The 24362-nt window shown below is 47.7% G+C and overlaps 2 protein-coding genes and 1 long non-coding RNA gene across 12 annotated transcripts in view; 1 reads left to right on the top strand and 2 right to left on the bottom strand.

The window, feature by feature from the left end:
• Positions 1-3387, bottom strand: part of NUP210L (nucleoporin 210 like) — a 73596-nt gene extending 70209 nt beyond the window's left edge. Inside the window, exons 1-2 of the mRNA XM_002922534.4 lie at positions 2313-3387; positions 358-494 (exon numbers count right to left, since the gene is read on the bottom strand). Coding sequence (XP_002922580.1) covers positions 358-494; positions 2313-2512 — 337 coding nt within the window. The 5' untranslated portion in view covers positions 2513-3387. The remainder of the gene's footprint in view (positions 1-357; positions 495-2312) is intronic.
• Positions 3388-3520: 133 nt separating this feature from the next.
• TPM3 (tropomyosin 3) overlaps positions 3521-24362 on the bottom strand; it is a 25892-nt gene continuing 5050 nt past the window's right edge. The window contains exons 1-9 of one of the 10 annotated variants that reach the window (XM_034667559.1): positions 23695-23917; positions 17585-17718; positions 16068-16185; positions 15881-15951; positions 15153-15228; positions 13776-13838; positions 13493-13562; positions 12203-12281; positions 3521-4860 (exon numbers count right to left, since the gene is read on the bottom strand). In XM_034667559.1, coding sequence (XP_034523450.1) covers positions 4857-4860; positions 12203-12281; positions 13493-13562; positions 13776-13838; positions 15153-15228; positions 15881-15951; positions 16068-16185; positions 17585-17718; positions 23695-23826 — 747 coding nt within the window. In that variant the 5' untranslated portion in view covers positions 23827-23917 and the 3' untranslated portion in view covers positions 3521-4856. Of the gene's footprint in view, positions 4861-7263; positions 11475-12198; positions 12282-13492; positions 13563-13775; positions 13839-14526; positions 14603-15152; positions 15229-15880; positions 15952-16067; positions 16186-17584; positions 17719-23694; positions 23922-24362 lie in introns of those variants that run through there. The other 9 variants (XM_034667557.1, XM_002922495.4, XM_002922494.4 and 6 more) reach the window with 9 other exon arrangements.
• Positions 23139-24362, top strand: part of LOC117803507 — a 2971-nt gene continuing 1747 nt past the window's right edge. The window contains exons 1-2 of the long non-coding RNA XR_004627480.1: positions 23139-23241; positions 24228-24320. This is a non-coding gene — a long non-coding RNA (uncharacterized LOC117803507). The remainder of the gene's footprint in view (positions 23242-24227; positions 24321-24362) is intronic.

Here is a 24362-nt window from a genome sequence, read left to right as displayed (position 1 = left end):
GCTGACGACACAGGTTCACAGACCACACTTTGATGAGTACTAGCTTCGCTCCTTTGCCTTAGTCAAGACCCACCTCGGACCTTAACACCTAAGCTAGTTCCAATAAATAATTCTTTCCTTTCTTCAATGATTCAAGAAACTAGGGTTTCTACTCTGTATCAGGCACCATGCCAAGTACTAGATACATTAAAAAAAAAAAGTCACAGAATAGGATGCCACAATTAGGGTTATTCTGCAGATTGCTTTTTTCTACTTCTTATCATTTGAAGCCAACACTGTTTGCATTAATCATGTATAAAAGATAACAGATTATTCTACCACAGATGAACGATTTCAGTGTGGTTTATCTCAACATACCTATCTCTCGAGCAAGAATAATACTGCTTAGGCGTATCGGTTGGGTAGATTCAGCAATGAGCACAGCTTTTTGGGAACATAAGGTGCCATTTTCATATAAAGGCTCAACAGTTACTGCATCATGATGTGTGGAATGCCTGCCAAAATAAAATACTTAAGAATTTGAAATAAGAATGTGGGTTAAAATTAACTATCAGGGGAACACGGATTCTTACAGTGTTTCCATGTTACACATGACCAGGTGTATTTAAATGACTCTCTTTAAAGTAGAAACCATGCTTAGAGACACAAGATTTCAGGAAGACTGATCAGAACCTTTTCCCAATGATCCCTTGTGCAATGTGACACATGTATTATATTTCTCCTTCAATATTTAAAATAAGATTGGGGCTCCTGGGTGGCTCAGTCATTAAGCGTCTGCCTTCCGCTCAGGGAGTGATCCCGGGGTCCTGGGATCGAGCCCCACATCAGGCTCCTACACTGGGAGCTTGCTTCTCCCTCTCGCACTACCCCTGCCTGTGTTCCCTCTCTCGCTGGCTGTCTCTCTCTCTGTCAAATAAATAAAATCTTTAAAAAAAAAAAAGATTGTACCAGGGCACCTGGGTGGCTCAATTATTTTAGCATCTGCCTTTGGCTTGGGTCATGATCCCAGTGTCCCAGGATCAAGCCCCACCTCGGCTCTCTGCTCAGCGAGGAGCCTGCTTCTCCCTCTGCCCCCTGCTCTTGTTCTCAAATAAATAAAACCTTTAAAAAATAAGATTGTTCCATTCTTCCCTCAGTACGTAAAAACAGGATTGATGGGGGTGCCTGGGTGGCTCAGTGGGTTAAGCATCCGCCTTCGGCTCAAGTCATGATCCCGGGGTTCTGGGACCAAGCCCCACATGCGGCTCCCTGCTCAGTGGGAAGTCTGTTTCCCCCTCCCGCTCTATGCATGCACCCGTGGTCTCTCTCTCTCTCTGTCCAATAAATAAATAAAATCCTAAACAAAAACGAAAACAGGATTGATGTTGTGTTTCCAATGAGAGACACGGATTTTTCATACTGTGAGGAATGAGTTTTGTCCAATCTTAAAACTGGGCTGCCAAGACAGAAAAACTGCCTAAATTATGAGGTGTGAGTACAACTCAAAGTACAATTTAAAAAAATGTTTTGGGACACCTGGGTGCCTCAGGTGGTCATGCGTCTGCCTTGGGCTCAGGTCATGATCCCGTGGTCCTAGGATCCAGCCCAGCGATCGGCTCCCTGCTAATTAGCAAGGAGTCTGCTTCTCCCTCTGCCTGCTGCTCCCCCTGCCTGTGCTCTCTCGCGCGCGCACACGCTCTCTCTCAAATAAATAAAAATTTTAAAAGATAAAAAAGTTAATATTTTGGCTTTCGATGGTGAGATTCCGTGCATCACCCACACTGGATCCTCTTCCAGGCCCGATCCCCTTACCCTGCCATAAAATGGGAGCTGAACTTCGCGCACACTGCACAAGCCTTACTGCCTCTTAGGAAACAGGAAGGGCAACCTAGCCCTGTGATGCGGCGGCGCCCACTTCCCCTCCGAGCTGAGGAAGCTCCACAACACACCCCTCACGCAGGAGGCAAAGCTCTCCCCCAGGCAGGCCTCCTCTCCACCTGAAGCGAGCCTCCCCACTTCTTGGTCTCGGGGCCTCGTCTCGCTCCTCGCTGAAATGCGAGTGCAGCTCACCCCACAAGGCCGTGAGCGCTGTCCCGAGGCCCCTTGAGAAGAAAGCCCCAGCTCAGTCGGTCGGAGAGGACCCCCAGGCCCCCCCCCCCACCCAGGGACATCTCTTCAGGCCGTGCGGGGACTGCCTCCCGCTCCAGCGGCACCCCACAGGAAAGGCCCTGCAGGGCAACGGCCACTAGGCGCTGCGGTGGCATCCTCGAGGGAAGCCCGTCCACCCTTGCAGGGCCAAGGGGGTGTGAAGCCTCAGGGACCCGACCCCTCACCAGGTGTAGCAGCCCCGCTGCGCCTCCAGCAGGAAGGGCACGCGGCCTGGCTCCCGGCCGAAGGGGAGCAACACCTGCGGCACATTGAGTTTGCTGGCCAGCGTCCCAAGCAGACACTGCAGCAGCAGCGGGACGCCGGGTGCAGGCCAGCCCACAAACGGCCGGCCGCGTCGTCGACACGGGACCCCAAAGCCCATCATGGCGACCACCCAGTCTCCAGTTCCCGCTCCACTGCGGCCGCGGCCCGGGCCAATCGACGCCGGCCAATCCGCGGGCGCGACGTCACAGGGGGCGGTGCCTCCCCCTGGCTGGGAATTGTGGGAGTTCCTCCAGGGAGCGCTCGTCGAGGCTGCGCGTGGAAATGCGGCGCGAGGCGAGCCCGCTGCTTGGAGGACGACTTCCCGAGATCTTGGGTGGCAGATCTTTTTAACAGTAAAGAAGCAAAATGTCTAAGAAGCGCTAACTTCTCCCAGTTTAATTTCTTCTGCCGCCTACCTTGTGTTCGATTCCTAGCCAAAAATCTATGTGGCTATTCTTTCCAAGCAGCATTGGTCCCTGCCTGGAAGTGGAGAATTTCCCAGTCCCCGGTATAAAGCGCTGGGCTTGGCCAAGGGAGCTGTGTCGTTTCTATGAGGAAGCCAGACGCGTCCGGCCTCCAGGCCAGAGCACAGGAAGGGCCCCGCACTGGCGTCTCCAGGCAGCCGCCGAAGCTACCCGCCCGCACTGCGGGTCTCGGCGGACACTCCGAGCGCGCTTCGGGCTGTTAACCTGTTTTCTCCAAACAGCCAGCGGAGTATCAGCCCAGAGGCTGTCGCCGGGCAGTTTGCTAAAACCACGCATAGGCAGGGTATGTGATCCGTGTCAGAGGCTGTTGGAAGTCATTTAAGGAGCCCCAAGTCCATGGTTTACAAGAATTAACACCGTGGTAAAGGAAAAAGTACCGCTCACCCTGAACATGCCAGTAACCATTATTTCTAATATTCACCCTTACCCGGGTAATACATCTTTATTTTACAGGTGGAAAAACTAAGTTATTTACATCAGGACATACAAGTAAGACTCTCTGAGCCGAGTTTTCAACCCAGTTTTGGTCTCTATCAAATCCTGTTGCTACCACCCACAAAGATCTGATTTTTCACTCAAACTTCATAGTTCCTGTGGAGAAAGCACAATTGGGTTAGTAAATAAAAGTCAAGTAGGTCTGAGGATTAGAGGGACTGGTTCTTTATTTCAAAAAGACACTTGTCAATTTTCAGTATCAAAACAGTTTGCACTATTGGTTTCTTTCTCCCAATCGGCCCCCAAAGAGAGCACACCAAAGGAGAGTGCATTTTAAGCCAGTAAGCTGCAGGATGCACACCTAGCAGGCCTCACAGAAACCTCACCAAAAAGGGGAACTGGGGAGGGAAAGAAACTTTAAAAGATCAGCACACTGTCAGCCCACAGACTGTAGAGAGTTCTCAGCCATACAGGGTGGCCAATGTGCCCCAACCCTAAAGAAGCAATGTTTCAAAATAATATAAAATTTAAAAACAGTTTTGTACATAAGCTATTCAAGATTTCTCCAGCACTAACTGATACAAAGCACAGCGAGATGGCACTTTTAGAGACAGCAGCTTCGGACCCAGCAAAGGGCGAGGAGAGGAGTTTGTTTCATATGGCTAAATCAGCGGCAAACACATAATTTTTTTTCCTTCAAGGAGGCAGGAGAGCAAATAAGTGGTCACCTCAACATAAGGGGAACATGATCCATTCTGAGGGCAGTTAGGGTAAAGATAGGACAAGGATTTGGTCTCAGAGGTCTCACCACCTTAATTTGTTTGGTCACTTCCAATGGAAAAAAAAATTAAAAATAAAGTTGCTCAAAGATACCCTAAAGCTGAAACCCTGAGCCACCCGTTTTTGGCCACTCCTCCTGGAACCACCTTTCTAATTTGGCTGGTACTTTGGACAAAGCAATGAAGCTTCCCAGAGTGGGTCTCTTTCCGGGCTCTGGCTCTCAGTAAGGCAGGCCCCTGCCGCTTCCCCTCCTCTGTGGAGAAGGCAGTATGCACGAAACTGAAAAGTTACTTTCCAAATGTGAGGAAGGGATGAGACTGCTGCTTCAGAACTGTGGAATTATTTGGAATGTATTACAAATGGTCGCTACATCGTCAACGACAAAAAGGTAATTACAAAATGTGTACATCACAACATGCTTTTAAAGACACTTTGCATTGTGCTCACATTCCCTTAGACGTTGTTCCCAAAGGTGCTCAGCCTCAAGCCCAACTGGACTCTCTAGGGAGAGGCAGAGGCCGTTTGGCGAAAAAGACACAGGGGTTGGCGTGGGAGAGGTGGCAAAAGGAGAAAGCAGCCTTCCAGTTAAAGATCAGCCCTCAGTTTGAAGGCCAGCTTCGGGCAGGCTGGCCTCAGGCGGAGTCGGGGTCAGAGGGGGGAGCAGCGGCAAGGCGGGACTGGGGTCTCTACATCTCATTCAGGTCAAGCAGAGTCTGGTCCAGCATCCTTTGTGTACAGAGGTGCTCCTCTTTGGTGCATTTCAGCTTATCTAATGGGGGTAAAGGAGAGAGGTTACAAAAACTAGAAGTAAATCTCAAGGTCTACCCACTCTGAGAATCACTCCTGCTGCAGGAAAGCTGCGGACTAACAAAGCGGCTGCCTTCTCAGCCTCAGGGGTGAGCTACTGCACCACTCGCTTCTGCAGGGCCTCTGCTTGTGTGGAATTACCGGTATTGCTATACTTCTGGGGGAGGAAGGCTGGAGACCTTATCAGTCATTTCCTCATTCACCCACATCCAACCAAGGCTTTCAGTTTTCAGTCACTGAAGGAGGCAGCCTTAAGCATCAGCCATCTTTCATCTGGGCTTTGCCCATAGGACAGTCAGTACCTACTTGACTGACATGGCTCACTGGGGTGTGACCACTGAGAACAAGGATGGGCATGTTTCTACCAGTAAACCAGAGTCTCAGCTTGAGAAGAGTACTATACAGGCTTCCTCCAACAAGGAAAGGGACAATTGGTGGGATAAATCAAAGACCCCCATAGCCTATCACAGAATCACTAAAGGACACAAAGCCAAGAATACTACCAAGCATATATGTAAAACCTCAACCACGATTTTTGTAGAGCTCTTCTCCAAAACTAGCCTGTGAGAGTTACAATTAAACATAAAACCAGGAAAAATAAGTAAGAAGGAAAATGTCAGGAGGAAAACTAGTGGCTTGAACACCAAGGAGAATCCAATCTGCTCAGCAAACCACTTAGACTACTGTAGTGGCGTGGGGCATAAATACTCAACACGGACCTTTTAATACCACACACCCCTTTTTTTCCCTTCCCTTTTTTTCCACCCAGTCAGAAGGGCCCATCTCTGGGCCTGCAGATGAAGCAGTCACGACATCGTGTCCGACTGGTCCTTTTATTGTCGGGAAACATCCACGCAGGAGGAACACAGGCTCCCGTCAACGCACAGGCTAAAGAGCAGCAAGTAAGGGTGGAGCCCAGAAAACTCTCTCAGGCCCCTCCCTTCATCACCCATTATCTCTTAAAAGGGACAGAAATGCAGTGTCAACTGTTCTCACTCTACAGTGCACTTAGGGAGTCAACCATATTCTCACTGCTCCAATTAAAAAGCAATTTGTGGGACGTCTGTCTGGGTAGCTCAGTAGGTTAAGCATCTGCCTTCCACTCAGGTCATGATCTCAGGGTCCTGAGATTGAGTCCTGCGGTGGGCTCTCTGCTCAGCAAGGAGTCTGCTTCTCCCTCTCCCTGTACCCCTTCCCCGGCTCGGGCNTTCCCTGTCTCTCAAAAAAAAAAAAAAAAAAAAAAAAAAAAAAATTTTTGCCTAAGGAAAAATGACTAAAAAAAAAAAAAGATCAGCTTTTTGCTGGGGTCCGGGTCAGTGGTGTGAGCAGTAAGCTCGGCTTAAGGGGCACCGGTGAGCCTGCCTGTCAACCACACAGGTCACGCAGCGTTAGCTTCAGCTCGCTAGAGAGCAGGCGGTTTCGCTCAAGCTGGCTGTAGAGACACTCTGCGGCAGCAAGCGAGGAGAAAAAACAAGAGGACAGGAAACAGAGGAGAAAGAGAAAAAGGGGAGGTTAGTAGCGTACCAGAAGTAAACTCTTGAGACTCTGGACTAGCTGATATACGTAACATGCATCTGTAAGGCAGGGTGGATGCAAAGAGGATTCAGACAGAGGGCAGGAAGAATCAGTCAGGTGGCAGAAAGACCAACAGAGGAACAAAATAAAAAATCCTGACAAGTTGGAAGGACAACATTTTGAAAAAGAAAAAAGTATCTCCTTTGCAAAGGTATTTATTCCCGGTTGAGAAACAGACAAGTGAAACAGGGCAAAGGAAGGAACACAGTTGGCCTGTAATCAGGGTTTGACAGAAACTGAAGTGAATAGCTGGAACATTTTCTGTAAAAGCATTCAGTACAAGGGCACCTGGGGGGCTCAGCTGTTAGCGTCTGCCTTCGGCTCAGGTCATGATCCCAAAGTTCTGGGATCAAGCCCTGCATCAGGCTCCCTGCTCAGCAGGAAGCGTGCTTCCCTCTCCCACTCCCCCTGCTTGTGTTCCCTCTCTCACTGTGTCTTTCTCTGTCAAATAAATAAAATCTTAAAAAAAAAAAAAAAAGATCCTGGGAGGGAATAACCAAAATTAATAGTTGTATTAAAGGGCAGAATTAGAGCAAACTTTTAGAATCGCACCTCCCATTAAACCAGTGGTTCTCAATACAAATGCTATCATTGCCTGTTCTCTACCCTCGGAAGGAAATTTGGGAATGTGTGGGGCAGGTTTTAATTGTCAAAATAACTAGAAGACCCTACACATATTTATTTGTTAGGGGACAGCAATATGTAGGACTGTTCCGTACATCCCAGATTTATCCTGATTTAAATGACCAAAATCCACCATTGAGAAACACTACACTAGTCTACAAGTTCCACGAGGCCTGGGATTGGACCTGTCTTATTCATTGGGGCACCCTGACAAATGTAGGGGTTCAGATTTGTGAAATCTCAATTCTTAGGCTTTCTGTGGTATCATACACAGATTCTAAGTACTGCCTGACTCTTCCATAGCATCCAATCCAAGTTGGTTACTGTGACTCCCACTCCTGTCTTGGGAAAGAAGGGGGTTATCAGAATCTAGTCCCTCAAAACAGCACGGTCAGTGACGGTTTTGTTCCATTTAGGAAGTAATAAAAAGATAGAAATGGGAGCATTTTCTTGTCTGATTAAATCACAGAGTGCACAGTTCCCTAAGAATGACAGAAGGTCAAAAGATAAATGTGGTTATTCTCTCACCTTGAACTTAGTACCTAAGGTTTCTAACCCTGCTATCTCTAGTAACTAAAAATTCAGATCAGATACCAGCTCATTCGTTAAAGTTCTTGGTTCCCTGATAACAGCAAAATAAAACAAAACGCAAGCCAGTGAATCCATTTGGTCTGATGTTCCTTTCAGGCATTCCAATTAACTAGGGAATGGTCCATGGATGCTGACAACCTTAGGCTTCAATGGACTGAATCAGGTCAATTTCATTCTCTAACAGGAAAAGGGAATGGGAAGGTTTAAGAGTAAAGGGAACTACACACGCCTTAAACCCTCACAATTCAAGAGATGAGAAGGAACAGATTTTGTGTTTTTGTTTCTACTTCCCCCTAATATTAAGGTGGGGGGGTATTCAACCAATACCACGAGAAAGGAAGAGATTGGGTGGACTAAGATAAGGCTGCCCAAACACAAAAGGGCAGCCCCACCCACCAGGTGACTTGGGATCCAGTCATGTGTTGTGCCTCATCCCAACAACAGTACCGAGTAAGGCTAGGAAGGGCTCTAACACATCGGCCTGTGGTTCATTCTCAGAAATGCAGAAGGAAAAGAGATCAAAATGCTTTGCTCTGGCATTACCAATGATGCTTCTTGACCCTATTCCCACAGCTAGTCCAGGCTCAAGTAACATAGGGTGACTTCTACAGTAAGCGGAAGGATGAATTTAGCATGACACAGCATTCCAGATTTCACCCTGCTACCTGGCTTGCTGGTCTCCAGCCTTGCACACTCCAGGTATGCACGTGGGGAAGGACAGGGGCTGCCAGAAGTACAGAGCCTCACTTTGTTCCTAATTTCTCTCCATCCTCACATACTTCTTTCTCTTCTAGGAAGCCTTTCTCTGTGCCAGTCAACTCTTTCTGCCTAAATACTAAAACATCTACAATTGTACTATCCAACACAGCAAGCAGTCATTAACCACACGTGGCTAATTAAATTTAGATGCACTAAAGTTAGAAGAATCTTAGCTCCTCAGTCATATAAGGCATGTTTTGAGCGCTCACCAGGCTCTGTATGTGGCGAGTGGCTACTGTCCTGGGCATAACTGTCAGACATTCTACTGGACAGCAATGCTCCAGGCTTTATGTCTTGCCTTGATTTTTCTTCCACTAGTTCACTCTTCTGCTCTTTGAAAATACGGCTTCTCTCCTTGATCTTAATGCTCAAAACGCACCCTCGAATTAATAAAAAAATATCAATGACAACGTCTCATCTTGAGCTATCTTTCTTCTCAACCTGTTGAAGTTGAGAACCTCTGGAAATCATACAGCCGTCAACTTCTTCAGTTAGCAAAGCTACTCATTCTCTTTCCATCCCTCCAACCAGTTCCGTTTGGATTCCTCCTCTGCACAGATTTTCCTTTTTGTTTCATTCCTTTTACATCCGTAACCGTCTCTTGGGTTCTAAATGTACTTGCATGGGCTAAATGGCCTGCCACCCATATGGAGCTCCAAATCTCTCTCCCATCAATCAGCCCATCCCCTCAATCCCCAGAATTTTGTTTTCACCCGGATACCTGCCAGTTATTTGACTCATCTTCTCTTCTACCCTCTCCTGCCTCTTTACACCAGGACTACACGACCTCCCTACACTTTTAACGCTACCATCTTCCCAGGCTCCACAACAGTCACTCCTGACTTTCCTCCTCATACTGAGCGCCCTCCACAGTGTGCACGTTCAGTGCCATCTCTCTACAGATGGCGATCTCTAGGAAAACTGCAATAACCTAACCCAGTTTTTCTCAAAGTGTAGCATATTCGCTGCTAGTGCTGCATAAGGAGATTTCTGACAATATATGCTTGTGAACTTTAAAAAACTTACTTGCTATACTGTTTTAATGTGCATTGGGAAAAATCACTAGGATGCATCAAACCTTTTACTTCAAATTAGAATTATGTATACTAAGACAAATTTGAAAACAAGAGTAAATGTGAAGAAAACGGTAATGTAGGGAATTTGTGAATATGGCAAAAGCCACCAAGTAGTATACAAATGACTGAAATTTGGGAATTGTCATCCAAATGGATCACTTCGATAATCTGCTCCCCTTGTAATATATTAACTTAGCCACCAAATCAACTCTTCTTTTTTGCTACTCATACCAGAACACATCCTTGTTCACCATCTCCAGTGGCATCCCCATTCCCTACAAAACAAAACTCCACACCTGATTTCAGCACACAGCTGCCCCTACTCTGTCTAAATCTACCTTCATGGCTATTCTATCCGTCCCATCTCTGTGCTTCTACTCGTTTGCTTCTCTTTAACCAAAATCCTCAATATCCATTATCCTTCAACCAAAATCTGTTTGTCAGAAAACCAATCTTTTAGAACCCAATAAAAATGAAGAGGCAAGTTTTAAATGTTTATTAAGTACCTATTATGTGTCTCCTTCTGTGAGTCTTTCCTAACCATCCCCACTGGAATCAACCTCTTTCCCCTTCTGAATTTCCACAAGTTTATTTATTATTTGTGGCACTGATCACAGATCACCATCAGCTTTATATACATGCTCTCCTACTAGATTCTGTGTAACCTAAAAATAGGGATGGCGCCTCCACTTTGATTATTTCTGTGCCCACCTTAGTCACTTTGTGCCTTCTAAAGATAACAGTCAAGTGTCCGCTCAATAAATCAATCTGTACCTTCATCTCAAACACTGTGTAGCAGGAGGAAATGGTGTAAACAAAAAGAAACCTGAATTCAACGAGACCTCAAGTTTCAGATTAGGGAAAACCTTTCTACCTGGCTCTGTTTGAAAGAGCAAGTTTGAAATATATAGTCTGCTGAGAAACTAAAGTCTAAGTGTGTCCAACAGCACTTAGGTGCTTAGCTAAGTATGACTGCAGCTGCACTGTTCACACTGGAGCCATCCCAGCTGTGGAAACCGGACAGGACTCTGTCAAATGTCGCCATGTAATCCCACAATATAAACCGGGAACAATGTTACTAGCAGCGATTTACCACTTTTATGTATGTAATGAACTATTACCACCTTGTGCATGTTATCTGAAACATGCATGATTGGTTGTTGTAGCTTTTCCAGTAATAATCGTTTATCACCTGTCTTATATTCCACTAGCACACACCAACAGGCAAATGGCAGTGAGCCTCAAATATGTGAGAAGGGTTTGGACAAGAAAAAAAAATCTGTTGCAAATTCTGTTTTTCTGTGACCTGGGACGATCTAATTGGTTAAGGTTGGCGGTAATACATTTGAGTCCATCAGGTGCTCTGAAGATGCGCCATTTGAACCACTGGGAAAAGGGCAGAGAATATGCATTGGGAGGCACTTGGACGCTCTCAGAAGAGAGACTGAGAAGCAGAGCCTTCCAGGCGGGCAGACTCAGAAGCCTAAAAGTAAGAACTCAGACAGACTCCTGAGGCCTGCGGGTAAGACTCCTACCCTAGGGAACCTCTGCTAACCCCACCACTCTGACAGACTCAGACCAGTTGAGCTTAAATGTCAAGAAAAAATAGACACACACAAAAGTGGCTTTGATTATATAAGTTAGGGAAGGGAGGGCCTACAATAGCTGTTCTCCGCATCACACCCCCAAGGCTCCTTCTTAGGGACAACCGCAGCTTTGTCAATGACACAAATGCAGGGGGGCATGAGGCTTCCAGCAGCTTAACATTTTAATTTGGGGGGGGGCAGGGATGAGCGGAAGAATACATAAGTTGCTTTGTGGCCCCCACTACATTCTAATGCCTTGGGGACCAGCCAGGCCGACCCAAATGGAATCCAGAGCGAGAGTGGGGCGTTGGCTTCCCCGAGGAAAGGGGGCAGATCCAGAACAGAGCAGAAACGGTGACAGTTATCTGTATGAAAAAGTAAGGAGACTCTAGGTAAGAAGGACTAGCATCGATCTACACAGCAATTCAGGAGAAAAGGGAAGAGAAGGCAGTAGGAAGAAGAGACAGCCAGACACTACAGCCTGAGTGATCTGGCTTCTTCTCAGGGTTAGTGGGAAAGACACAAAGAGGCTGATTAGCGTCAAGGATCAAGGGTTCACAGCAAACGGATGGAAGTCCCGAACAACTCTTTTTGGTGCTTTTTACTGCCTGGCTTGCTCTGGGACTCAGCTTAATTCTTTGGTGAATTTTGGTATTTCCAATCATGGGTGTTTCCTCTGAAATTTAGTATCAGGACACAAATTAAATACACCCAGGAGTTGAGCAATGTTAGGGCCCAAGTCACTGGCTCTCTAGGCCCTATGTCCTTAGTTATATGATGACATGATTTGACCTTTAGCAGCATCCCCTCTGAGAAGACTAAATTTCAGAAGCAAATAGAAAAATCACGGTGTTATAAAGCAGGGTCTATGAACAAAAAGTATTAAAAAACCACATGTAGATCAGGGTGCCACCACAGATTCAAATGCAATGCCACCCTAGCTTTTGCCAATAAGTAATCAGCACCAATATTTTAAAGACAGCGTAAAGATTCTAGTTTCCAGAGGATAAAACCAAAGCACGCTACACACAGCCTGTAACCCAAACCACCCACAAGCCAAGGTCCCAGCCCCGCTCTGCTGTCAGATAGTTACATAGAGGTCATGTCATTGAGGGCGTGGTCCAGCTCCTCGCTAATGGCCTTGTACTTCAGTTTCTGGGCATAGAGCTCATCTGGATAGGCACAGCAACAGGGAGGAACCAGGGGACAGAGTGAAAGGTACCAGAAGCAGATGAAAAGAGGGAATCATTAGAAATTAGGAAAAGTGTGACTGTGGGCCTAATACCCCAGGTTAGAACATCTGTCCTGGCAGCCACAACAGGCCATTTTCAGATCCACTGTGCCCCCAGGACCACTGGACTTCTTGACACCTCTAACTAATTGTAGTCAGGGCTGAGAATCTGGGCACAGTCATGACTAGAAATTCCTGTTACCAAAGGCACTCAAGAGGACACCTCCCACCCAGTTAACCCAGTTCCTAGCAGGGATAACACAGTAATAATAGAAAAAGGAGAAAGCACACATTAATATTCGGACACTTCTTCTCTATCTACCAAGCCAAGACCAGTATTCTTGGTCCCTCTGCTCTACAGGCTACCTCCCCAAACTCCCCAAAGTAAGAATATCCTGCTACCCAGAGCAAACCAAAGAGGCCTATCGCAGAGTTCTCTAAGTATATTTTCGCTCGTCAGAGCAGACATAGTTGCCAAAATATGGTGACAAGAAGTATTTAGAAAGCCCCTGGGACAGGCGCCTGGGTAGCTCAGTCAGTTAAGTGTCGGCCTTTGACTCAGGTCATAATCTCAGGGTCCTGGGATTGAGCCCCGCATTGGGCTCCCTGCTCAACAGGGAGCCTGCTTCTCCCTCTCCCTCTGCCCCTCCTCCTTGCTTGCCCCCCCAAATAAATAAATAAGATCTTAAAAAAAAAAAAAAAGCAAGCCCCTGGGATTGGTCAGCTCTGAGACATGGATATCCCACAGCTGCACCTCTTAGCGAGACCCCCACAGCTGAAGTGATGAACAGGACTGCCAAATGCAGCCGCGGGTGACACGTGCTCCTACTGCCTCCTCTAAGTACGGCTACCATTTTAACCCAGAGACCAAGACTTGAGACTGCTAAACTGGAGGTAAATGCAGTCATTACCAGTCTCCTCTAAGGAAAAGATGCCAATTCCAGAATACTAAAGTCTTATTAAAGGAAAAGGCGGTATATGTAAAAATCCAGTTCTAGGTTTTGACCCATTTCACCTAGCTGTGGTATAGGACAGGGCATGGGGCATGTGCCATTCACAACCAGCTCCCTTTGGTGGACCGGGAAGGAAGTTAACAGTCAATGGGCAAGGTCTTCCTCTGCATCTCTTTAATTCCTCTCCCAGGCTCCATACCTTCCAAATCATCAATTGTCTTCTCCAGCTTGGCTACTGATCTCTCAGCAAACTCCGCACGGGTCTCTGCCTGAGGGAAATGAGACACCAGACAGAATTAGAGATGAACAAGACAATAAAAAGAAGGATTCTCTATCTCTTCCACCTTCTATTTGTAGACCTTTCAGAACCAAAGCCAGCTTGTCTAAGTCTCACAAGTACATCATACACCGCTGAATGTTTTGATTCCTTCCCCACAACCCCCTCAGCTCACCTCCCCCCTTCCTTATAACCCTCAGCTCACCTCCTTGAGTTTATCCGTGAGAATCTTTATCTCTTCCTCGTATTTGTCCTCCTTTTGAGAGTACTGTAAGAGAAGCAGAATAAAAGTTTCAGAGTGGAAATTCCCCACACAGACCCCACCCCCTGCCACCACATTCACTCTTACAGCGAATATCCTCTTGGATTTAATGTGCTGAATGGCCCATGAGAAAAAGAGCAAGGCCCATTTCTAAACAATAGATTCTTGAAATCCACAAATCAATGTCCTTAGAGTCTTGATACCCTCAGATTAGAATCCTCCAGACCTTTATTTTTTAAATGGACCTATGTTTTTATCTTATTCAGATCAACCCAAGCAGGTGTTTTTCCTTCCTCCTATTTTATGAACAGGTGTAGCAACACTCCAAGGCCACATGGCTGAAATACTCCCACGTGATGGTAAAGACAAGTCATCTGTCTTGATTGCTTATTAGGTCTTACATCTACTATTTGATGCCCCATCTGTCTGCTAGAAAACCTTTTGGGACCCATGATTATCGCTATTTTGCACAGCAGTATCAGCCTGAGGAGAACATGACCCCAAGCACCTGAGACCATGAAGTGATTTTTGACTAAAGAAATCAAAGTGCACAGGAATTAGCATTAAACCCAGAATCTGGATGACAAGGACACATCTCACTAGGTTATGTAAGGAATGGGTTTCTCCAGTCTTTCATCAAGGGCAGGGCTGGGCCCAGGCCCCAAAGCCTGTCACTATCACAACCAGCCCCTACCTTCTCCGCCTGAGCCTCAAGAGACTTGAGGTTGTTGGTGACATTCTTCAGCTCCTCCTCCAGCTCAGAACACTTACTGTGAATGTTTTACATACCGCAGGAGAGGAAAGGGGAAGAAGGAGAGAATAAAAAAAAAAGGGAGAGAGACACACAGACGTGAATTGAACCTATATGTAGAGAGAGCTGGAAGGCATACTGGGGAAAAGAGAAGTTCCCAGGTCACCTGAGCAAGTGTCAACCCTCCTCCCTCTACCACAGAACATGTCAGAAGCTGGGCCCTCCTGGGCTAGGACTTAGAATGTTTGGATACTAATAGAACACTTGAGAGAAATCACTAGCAGAACAAGTCCTAACTGCTGGCTAGGGTGGAGGTGGGAATAGATGCCCAACCCAGATAGTCCCCCAAATCACCCACGGGAGGGAGAGACCCTGTGGAGAGGTGATGAAGCAACTAGGAAAGAGATGAAAGATGCTGAGTAAGTGGGAAAGAATGGAGCGTTCCATGGAGAGATGAGAAAGCACTCAACAAACCAACCAGTGGAGGGGAGGCAGCTGCAAAACAGAAACAGAAACAAACCAGAACAAAACCACACATGGAACCTCTTGGTGGGTCTAACGGTTAGTACCTTTTCTTCAGCAGCACTCAGACACTTCAGGTTCTGGTCCATCAGTCTGATCTGCTCATCCATCTCCCGGCAACGGCTGTTAGTGACAGTCACGGGGGTCGCACAAGCCAGGTGGTCGGGAGGGAGAAAGGTCAAAAAGGACACAGCAAGGAAACAAGCAGCAAAACGGGGGGGTGGGGAGGGATTTTTTTTTTTTTTCCAAAAAATGGGAAGAAAACACCACCATGGTCATGATATGTCATGTCTGGGAGAAGGGGTACAAAGGAAGCACAAATATATGCACATCAGCACTGTCTTTGTTACACAAGGCCCAGAAGGTGCCAACGGGAGCACTTCCTGTCTGCCCTCGCCCTCAAGTTCCCCAGACTGGCAATGCAGTAAAAAAAAGATCTCAAGTCAGCAGAGCCACTTCAGTTTTCAAGGAGAAACAGACTCCAGGTGGGAGGACCCTGGAACGCCTGCAAGTTAGCCGTTCACTACACATTTAGTATTTATTTGCCCTCAGTTTGCAAACTCTCCCTACAAGAAATAAAGGAAGCCTCATTTGTCACCTGTCACTAGCCAAAAGAGTTAGAAAAGCCCACAGCCACTCTCAGGGCCTAAACAAACCCCACTCTCTAGGCCCTGTTTAACAAGGCTGAAGGAATGCTGGTTTATTCACATTAATGCGCAAGCCAAAGGAAAAGGGACAGAATGGTATGGCAAGATTTGGGGAGCAAGATACTCACGACTCTGCCAGCTCAGCTCGTTCCTCTGTGCGTTCCAAGTCCCCCTCAATAATCACCAACTTCCGTGCCACCTACAGGAGAAGATCCCATAGAGCTCAGTGAAGCAAAGACGAAGCCATTTCCTGCTACCATGATTCTTTTTCAGAAACCCAACGACACTGAAGAGGACAAACACAAGGCACCCCACCTCTTCATACTTCCGATCTGCCTCTTCTGCAATGTGCTTGGCCTCTTTGAGTTGGATTTCCTGGAGTTCCATCTTTTCTTCATCTTTTAAGGCTCGGTTCTCAATAACCTTCATACCTCTGCCAAAGACAAGAAGGACAAATGTGGCACTGACACCCTGGGGAGTTTGTCACCAGCTCCACTCTGAGGAACTCTGAATGGCACCTTCTGAAGCCCATCCCTCTCTGCTTACCACCAAAAAGAACTCCCACACCACCCCCCACCTTAGTTTATTTGTTTTAATACTTTTTCAAAAAAATAAACTTTGGGGTGCCTGGGTGGCTCAGCTGGTTAAGCGTCTGCTTTCAGCTCAGGTCATGATCCCAGGCCCCTGGGATCCAGCCCCACGTCGGGCGCCCTGCTCAGCAGGAAGCCTGCTTCTCCCTCTCCCACTCCCCCTGCTTGTGTTCCTTCTCTCACTGTCTCTCTGTCAAATAAATAAATAAAATCTTAAAAAAAAATCTCAAAAAATTATAAATAAAAAATAATACACCCTTAATATTTAAGTATATAATTTAAGGGCACAAAGTAGGCCTCCCCACCTCTACTCCTGCCCAACAGAGAAAAACTCTTCATAACCTTTCCAGAAGGATTTTATATAGACAAAACCCAAACAAACCTTACCCCGCATTTCCCCACACCCCAAAAGAATCATACACTACCCCATCCTGCAAATTGTTTTCTTCACTTTCTAGAATTTGGGACACTACTCTGTATGAGTACATTGACCACCACATTTCTCATTTTCACAGCAGCACTGTGACAGAGCATTTTCGATTCTGAAAGCCTTTCTCTGACCTCATGCATATCGTCACACACCTCTGTTCTAGTTTAACTCATAGTGGCAAGAACCCAATTGGCTATTTTCACCAAAGATGAGCTTTGATTTGGTTCAAGGGCAACTGCGGACACAAATTATCAGACGAACTTTAAAAACATTAACACCCAGGGCCCTCTTGCAATGGACTCTCACCTAACTGGGGCAGAATTCTAGGCATTCCGGTATTTTTAACTCCTCAACGATCCCAACCCCTCGCTCCCGCAATTCTCACAGCTCACCAGAGGCTCCACCTCCACATTTCCTGACTCCTAGACCAGGGATCTGAACTTCCACCAAGTTGCCAGGTGCTGTGGGGCTGGGAGCTCACTCTGAGAACCACTGCTTTAGGGGGACTAACCTCACAAATTAAGTCAATGATTCACTCAGCGGAGGCCATCCTGGGGACCCTATTTAAGAGTCATTAAATCAGTTTATAGGGTAACACCAATTACAAAAGGTCACAGCACCCAGGTAACCCTTATACTGTTTTCAAGTGAAAAGAATATGCAGAACAGAAACAAAGAGATAAGCCACTATTTTAATATGTTAACTAAGTGGAATTTAAATAAAAACTTGGGGGGTTCAGTGGGGAGCAGGACTGTAAGAAAATCCTCCTCAGAGTGTCATGAGCTCCTGAAAACCCGCACTCATCTACACACCTCTCGCTCTCATCAGCAGCTTTCTCCGCTTCCTCCAGCTTTTGCAGGGCAGTGGCCAGGCGCTCCTGGGCGCGGTCCAGCTCCTCTTCAACCAGCTGGATCCTACGGTTCAAGGAGGCCACTTCAGCCTCAGCCTGTGTTTGAACAAAAGAATGGAAAGGAGAAGCAGAGCTAAGATTGGGGCTGAGTGCCAAGACGGAGCCAGGGTCCAACACGGCAACACCTGTCTTAGCGCAGATGCGGACACAATGACCTAGACACCCATTTCCTCCCTTTCCCATCAGCAAACTTCCAGGTGCTCCACAGGAAGCATGTTTTAAAACTCAGTTCCTTGCTCAGCCCAGTGCCAATTAGTACTACCTCCTTTCTTGACTCAGGTCAAACTCCTGAACACACTAGTGTCAGAACAGGTGGCCAGTGAAGGGTTCCTTCTGCCTGAGCTCTGGCTTAGAAGGGCATTCTACTCTCTAGCAATTTTCTTCTAAGTGTCTCTTAAAGTGAAAAAATTAAGCAAAATTTCTTAAAGAGGGAATTTTGGATTATCTGTTAATTTGCTGCTTAACCCAAGTTGTTAACCCTCCAATGACCTCATCCTAATATACGAGGAGGATCACTAGCCAAGGGAAGGTCTTTCAGAGTAACAGTCCAGACCAGAAAGCAAAAGGATGCAACACTGGGTACCTCCCTTCCCAATCCTGCAACTCGCTCCCCATCCCCGCCCTTTCAAAGGTGACAACAAGGAGCTCTTCTAGCTGAAATTACCTGCCTTGATGACATACAAAAAAACTGGGGGCAGAAGAGAATGTTTCCTCCATGCCCACCCCCACTCCTGGAAATTTCTGAACGGCGGCTCCTTGCTACCACTGTAGTCACCCCTCAGCTTGTGACAGACCTCTCCCAGCCTCCAGCCTACAATAAAGCACAGGCTAGAATGCCAGCCACCCCATGCCCCCTCCTTGACAATGGAGAAACAAGGAAAGGAGGCAGCATGAATTCTACTGGCAGAAAAGCCTCCCTTTTAGGACTACCTTTCCCCTCTGTACACCTTAACTGGTGGTGAGCACACTGCCACCATGACCATACAAGAATTTAATCTGCTCTGCACAGTACCCAGTTCAGATGCTTATCCAAGTGCTTGGTTAACATGATCTCTCTCTACAGTCCAGATTGTGCCTGCATTCTATTACCCTGATTTCCTCCTGGCAGTCAGGGGTGGGAGCAGCTACAGAAATAATCTGGGCCACAGCCCCTATAGGAAGGGCTATAGCCTAAAAGACTCCCGTTAAGAATCGGGTTATTTGGGGGGTGCGTGGGGGGCTCAGTCAGTTAAGCGTCCAACTCTTGATTTAGGCTCAGGTCATGATCTCGAGGCCCACCTCAGGCTCTGCGCTGGGCGTGGAGCCTGCTTGGTATTCTATCTCCCTCGACTACTCCCCTTCACACTCTCTCAAAAACAAACAAACAAACAAAACCCAGGTTATTTGGCACAAAAATTTCCAAATACAAACATGGGAGGTTCAAAGTACTGTGCAGGTTGGGACTGTATAACCACCAACTCCCAGAAGAAAAATAACAAGGAATCCACATAAGCTGATATTACTAAGAAATCATTTGTGTCTCTAACTATACTATTCAAAACACCACAAAGACAAATATTCTCTGATCCTGTCTCTTCTAGAAAAACAGATGTCCCATGTCCCCTAGGACAAGACACACTGCACCTCAGAAGCCAAAAAGGCCAACAGGTCAAGATTACAAGAACAAGTCAAGCTATCAGGCAATTATAAAACACCACCAGTGCAATGATTTACCCCATCTCCCCCCTTCAAATGCCTAGAACCACCCCCCTGAAAAAAAGAAAGAAAAGAAAAGAAAAGAAAAGAAAAGAAAAGAAAAGAAAAGAAAAGAAAAGAAAAGACCAGATTTGGAAGAAGCTCACAAAATCTGAGTCCCCACCAGCTCACCAGTAGTTACCCAAACAGAGTAGAAGATAACAGGCGACGGGGGTGGGGTTACAGTTTCCATGACAACAAGCTGGCTAGGGCAGTTTCTCTCACAAATCAGTATTTGCAACAGAATTCTTAGCAAGGTTGAAGAGGAGGAGAAAACACATCTTGGTGCTACAAGAGCACGGGCACACTGAACAAGCCTGCATCAAAAGCAGAACCGACCAGGGGTGTCCCGGCAAAAGCTTGGGTGGGGGGACACGGGGGACAGACACTCTTCTCTTTTTTTCTCCTCCCACAGAGGATCAGTTCTCTTTACAATGAAACAGAAGTTTGCAGAATCAAGATCCATTACTATGTCTAAGGGAATAAGAGAAGACCTTTCCTTCAAGCCAGAACCTATGTACAACGCTTGTCCCTTCCAGGTCAATCAAGTCCTGCAAGAGATTGGGTGGGACTAACTTCTGCAAACCAGAATGGGAAAATTAAACTTTACGCTATTCCAATCACCCTAGGGTTGGCATGTCCAGATATGGTTTGGGACTTTCAGCCCATCCACCTCTGACCCGCCTAGAGGATACACTCTGAGATCTTCCCTTTAGGTAATAATAGGATTCTCCATTGTCCAGGAAGTAAAGATCCCAAAGGAGGAGAAGGGACACAGCAGCAATCTGTTCACATTAGAAGATGACTGATCACAGCTTTAGCTATGAAATGAGTTTGGCTTAAATGCTACCATCCTCCATACCGAATAGAGTCCCCAAGCACACTACATACCTCAAGGCAAGGAACTGACAGGGCACTGGTGCTTGAAGGCAGATCAGGGCCAAGGACAGAAGGGGATTAGCCTAAATCTGCCATTCTGCCACTCTGGGGTTTCTCTTTTTAGAAAAAAAGCCATAGATGAAATTCAAAGGAAACCAGTAATGGAAAAGTTAGGAGTGAGCCTGTGAGTAAAGGGCTGCTCTGGTTCACTGTGTTCACAAATGTATCCACCCAGGGAGATACTTGTCCTCAGAGACTTTAAATTCACCAAGGGGGAGGCAAAGTGGAGGGAAGGGAGTAGAGCTATGTGCCCCAGAGCAAACAAAGGTGGAGTCTAAGCCGAGGCACTCAGAGCAAAGGGCTATTTGCCTCTCCCCTATGAGTATGTGCTCTAACGTGAAGGAGAGAGAAAGGTAATCAGCCGGAAAGTAAATCTAAACCAAAGAAAGGTGATAAAGGCTGCTGTGTAGTCCACCAGACCCCACAAACAGGAGAGCCACACAATAGTCAGGCATTCTAACTCCTCCAGAGACAAGGAATTAGGAAAATGCCAGAATCAAAACTGCTGTTTTAAAGCCCACTCACTTATTCAATAATATGCCTCAATTTTTTAGACCAGGAAAAAAAAAAAAAGGAAAATACCCTGATAAGTTAGGGGAGAGATATTAAAAACAGATAAGATGAGCTATATACTTTAAAATGGCTAAAATAGTAAGTTTTATGTTATGTGTATTGCTACTACCACCAAAAAAACACGTAAAGAAAAAGACTGCATTTGAAAATTACGTTTATGCCCCGTTTAAGTTTAGCAAGAACTGTAAAGGAGATTCCAAATCAAAAGTACACTTGACAGAGTGCTACGAAGTGAAAGGTCAATCCCGGGGCTGAAAGCAGAAAAGAAAGGGATCCCAGAACAACTCCAGACTCCGCTTTGGATTCTTCCAGCTTCCCGACGAAGAGTGACTGTTCACACAAAACCATCAAAAAGTAAGTGACAATCCCACTAACAGCATGAGATACCATCAGGCAGTACTGAGTTTTGAGCTCCAGAGGAGGGAGGAGCCTGCAAAACTCACATTCCAGAATGCCCTAAGAGGATAACAGGTAGCCCAAGCATCCCCTCCTTCCCCAGGGGTGTCTCCTCCTCAGGAGGAGTTCAAAGTCCCCACAGCGGAAAGTCAAGCGATTAAGCTCCCTCAAGCTGGGGAGTAGAAAGAAGATACTGGTTTCATCAGTATATAACTATCACCCGACTTCCCCATCTGAACTTCCTCACTAGACCTCAACTCAGTATGCAAATTTGCAGGCTCCGAGAAAGGAACAGCTTAAGAAACATCTGAAGCTGCTCATTCTGCTGCCTATCACCCCAGAGCCACCTAGGAAGAGTGGGGGGAAGGGAGACAATTTTCCTTCAAGAAATTACCAAATCCTGGGGGGAGAAAGGAGGGGGAGATGGGGCATCATCTACCCTCAACTATTCCTAGGATGCCCATACTTGAATGTTGAGCCCAAGACCGCAGCTCAACACATGGCTATTTCTTTAAAAGCCATCCTGCCTTCCTCTTTAAGGGGATCTAGTCTCCAGAACAAAGGAGATGAAAAAGTGTCCCTAGTCATAAAGAGTCACCCAGCCAGTCCATCTCACTTGAATTGATAATTAGAAGTCACCAGAATAATGAATAGGGGGGAAATCTCCTGAGAAAAAGGTGACTGAGGAAGACAAACTCCAGCATTTCCATGCCCCGTTATAAAAAGAAAAGAGTATTCTAACAGTTTTTATGTATTAACTGGGTGGGCAGCTGCCAAAACAATAATTCTCAGCCACTCCCCAAAGGAGCAGTCCATTTTTTTTTTTAAACCAGGGAAAAGAACAAGGAATACCAATAAACCACGAAAAGTTCTTCATTTGGGTCTTCAAATTTTAGCAACAGTTACTTTTCTTTCCAGCCTCGAGATCCTCCAAAACCAAAGCCTGAAGTCAGGAGGTCATCTCCAGCCCACTAGACTGCACCCTACACCCTGGAAAATCTTACGGCTTACTAACACTAGAGAACCACTTCTAAACAGAAAGCAGTTTCAGGGGCACCTGGGTGGCACAGCGGTTAAGCGTCTGCCTTCGGCTCAGGGCGTGATCCCGGCGTTATGGGATCGAGCCCCACATCAGGCTCCTCCGCTGTGAGCCTGCTTCTTCCTCTCCCACTCCCCCTGCTTGTGTTCCCTCTCTCGCTGGCTGTCTCTATCTCTGTCAAATAAATAAATAAAATCTTTAAAAAAAAAAAAAAAAAGAAAGAAAGCAGTTTCAAGAATCACCATTCATTCCATCAACATTTTATGTTCCAACTTTCTGTTGAACAAATATCGGTATTAAAAAAATAAAGACACTGTGGAGGGTAATCGGGACAGCAACAGAGTTAACATCACTAGAGGCCCTTTGGAACTCATTACTTTGCATCAACCACACTGCCGGGGTCAACCAGAAACCTTGACAGAAACTGGCACTCCATCCGATTCTCTGCCATACAAACTGGCTTATCAGCTGTGCTTGGAAGTGTTCTTAACCGGTTGAGCCTGCACTGACTACACTTCGGCAATAAAGGCCCGAGTCTGGCAGAAGTCCCTGCTTCCAGGTCATCACGGATAGGGTCAGGCAAGTTTTGTTGGCTCGTACATTTGCACTAACAGAGTGAGCGAGGCACCAACCCTTCCCTGCTCCTTCACGTCGATTGAGAGAGTAGGTTTAGCAGTTGCCCCCGTAAGAAGAAAGAGACCAGGCCGGAGGATGGGAGGCGGTGCCGTGGCCTCAAACTCCTCCGGGGAGGGCACCGCGCTTCCTCTCCGCCGACTGCTGCCTCATTTCCTGAGCAGGAGGAGCGAGCGGAAAAGCTGCCAGAAGGCCAGGCCGGGGGCTTTCCGGCGGTTCCCACCCCCAACCCCCACCCTTGCACAGTAAGTTTGGCCCTGCCCCTCCCAGGCCAGAGAAGCACCCACCTACTCTCACCCTTTCGGCCGGAAACCTCTAACGAGAGCAAATTCCGCACCCCTCCCCGCCCTTCACGGAGGAGTGGGGGAGGGAGAGGCCGCTGAGCCCCTCCCCCGGCCGCGCCTAGCTCCGAGGAACTGAATGAATGAGCTGGGAGAGAGGAGGAGGAAAACCACTTCCCCGGCCCCGAGAGACTCAGTTCCTTCAAAGGTCAAGCCCGCTCACCCGAGCACCCAGTTCCCCCCTCGTCCGCCTCAGGTCCAACTGCGGCTGAGCCCCACCCATCCTCCGGGCTCCAACTTCATCTCCGAGTCCGCCGGCCCCGGAGAACGGCGCTCCGCCGCGAAACGAGGGCCCCCATCCGGGGTCCCAGCCGCTGCAGCGCCTGCTCTCCCTCACGCGCCTCGCCCTCTCCGTACCTGCTCCCGGGCCCGCCTTTCCCCTTCCACTTCCCGCTGCAGGCGCTCGGCCCTCTCCTCTGCGTCATCGGCTTGCTGCTGCAGAACCTGGATCTTGCGCTTCACCGCCTCGATGGTGGTGATACCGGCCATGGTGCCCACCCAGCCCCTGCTCGTGCTCCGCTTCCTGCCTCCTCCGCTCGGCGCTGCAGCCGCTTCTCACCCCCACTTCCGCCTGCTCCGCCCTGAAATACCGGAACTCGCCCACCCGCCCGGATGTGACGTCACCACCGCGCCCTGCCGCGCCGGGCCACGGGAGGACTGCCAGCCGCGCGAGCGCGGGGCGGAGCCTTCCCCTGGCCAGCAAAGGGGGGCGGGGCCGCGCCGGGCGGGCTACCATAGCAACCGGAAGGAGCGTCGCGGTCTGGCTCCTCAGGCGGGGCCAGCTGCCCTCCCCTCCGCCCGCCAACAGGCCGCCACCCACCCGTCGGGGCACCTTGTGTCCTCCCGCACTGAGCACCCGACGCGCCTCTGCTTCCACCCACCGCACACAGGCTCCAAACCCAGGTGCCGGGACAGGCCGAAGCTTTCTGGGCCCCATCCTCCAAAGTGCCCCACGCGGCAGCCTCCTTTCCAGGTCGGCCCAGGTAGGTTCTCTCCCACCGCCTGAAAGTCAATGAAGGGGGGAT

Source organism: Ailuropoda melanoleuca, chromosome 8 (assembly GCF_002007445.2).
Source record: "Ailuropoda melanoleuca isolate Jingjing chromosome 8, ASM200744v2, whole genome shotgun sequence".
Taxonomy (NCBI): domain Eukaryota; kingdom Metazoa; phylum Chordata; class Mammalia; order Carnivora; family Ursidae; genus Ailuropoda; species Ailuropoda melanoleuca.
This window is presented reverse-complemented; position numbering and strand designations above follow the sequence as displayed.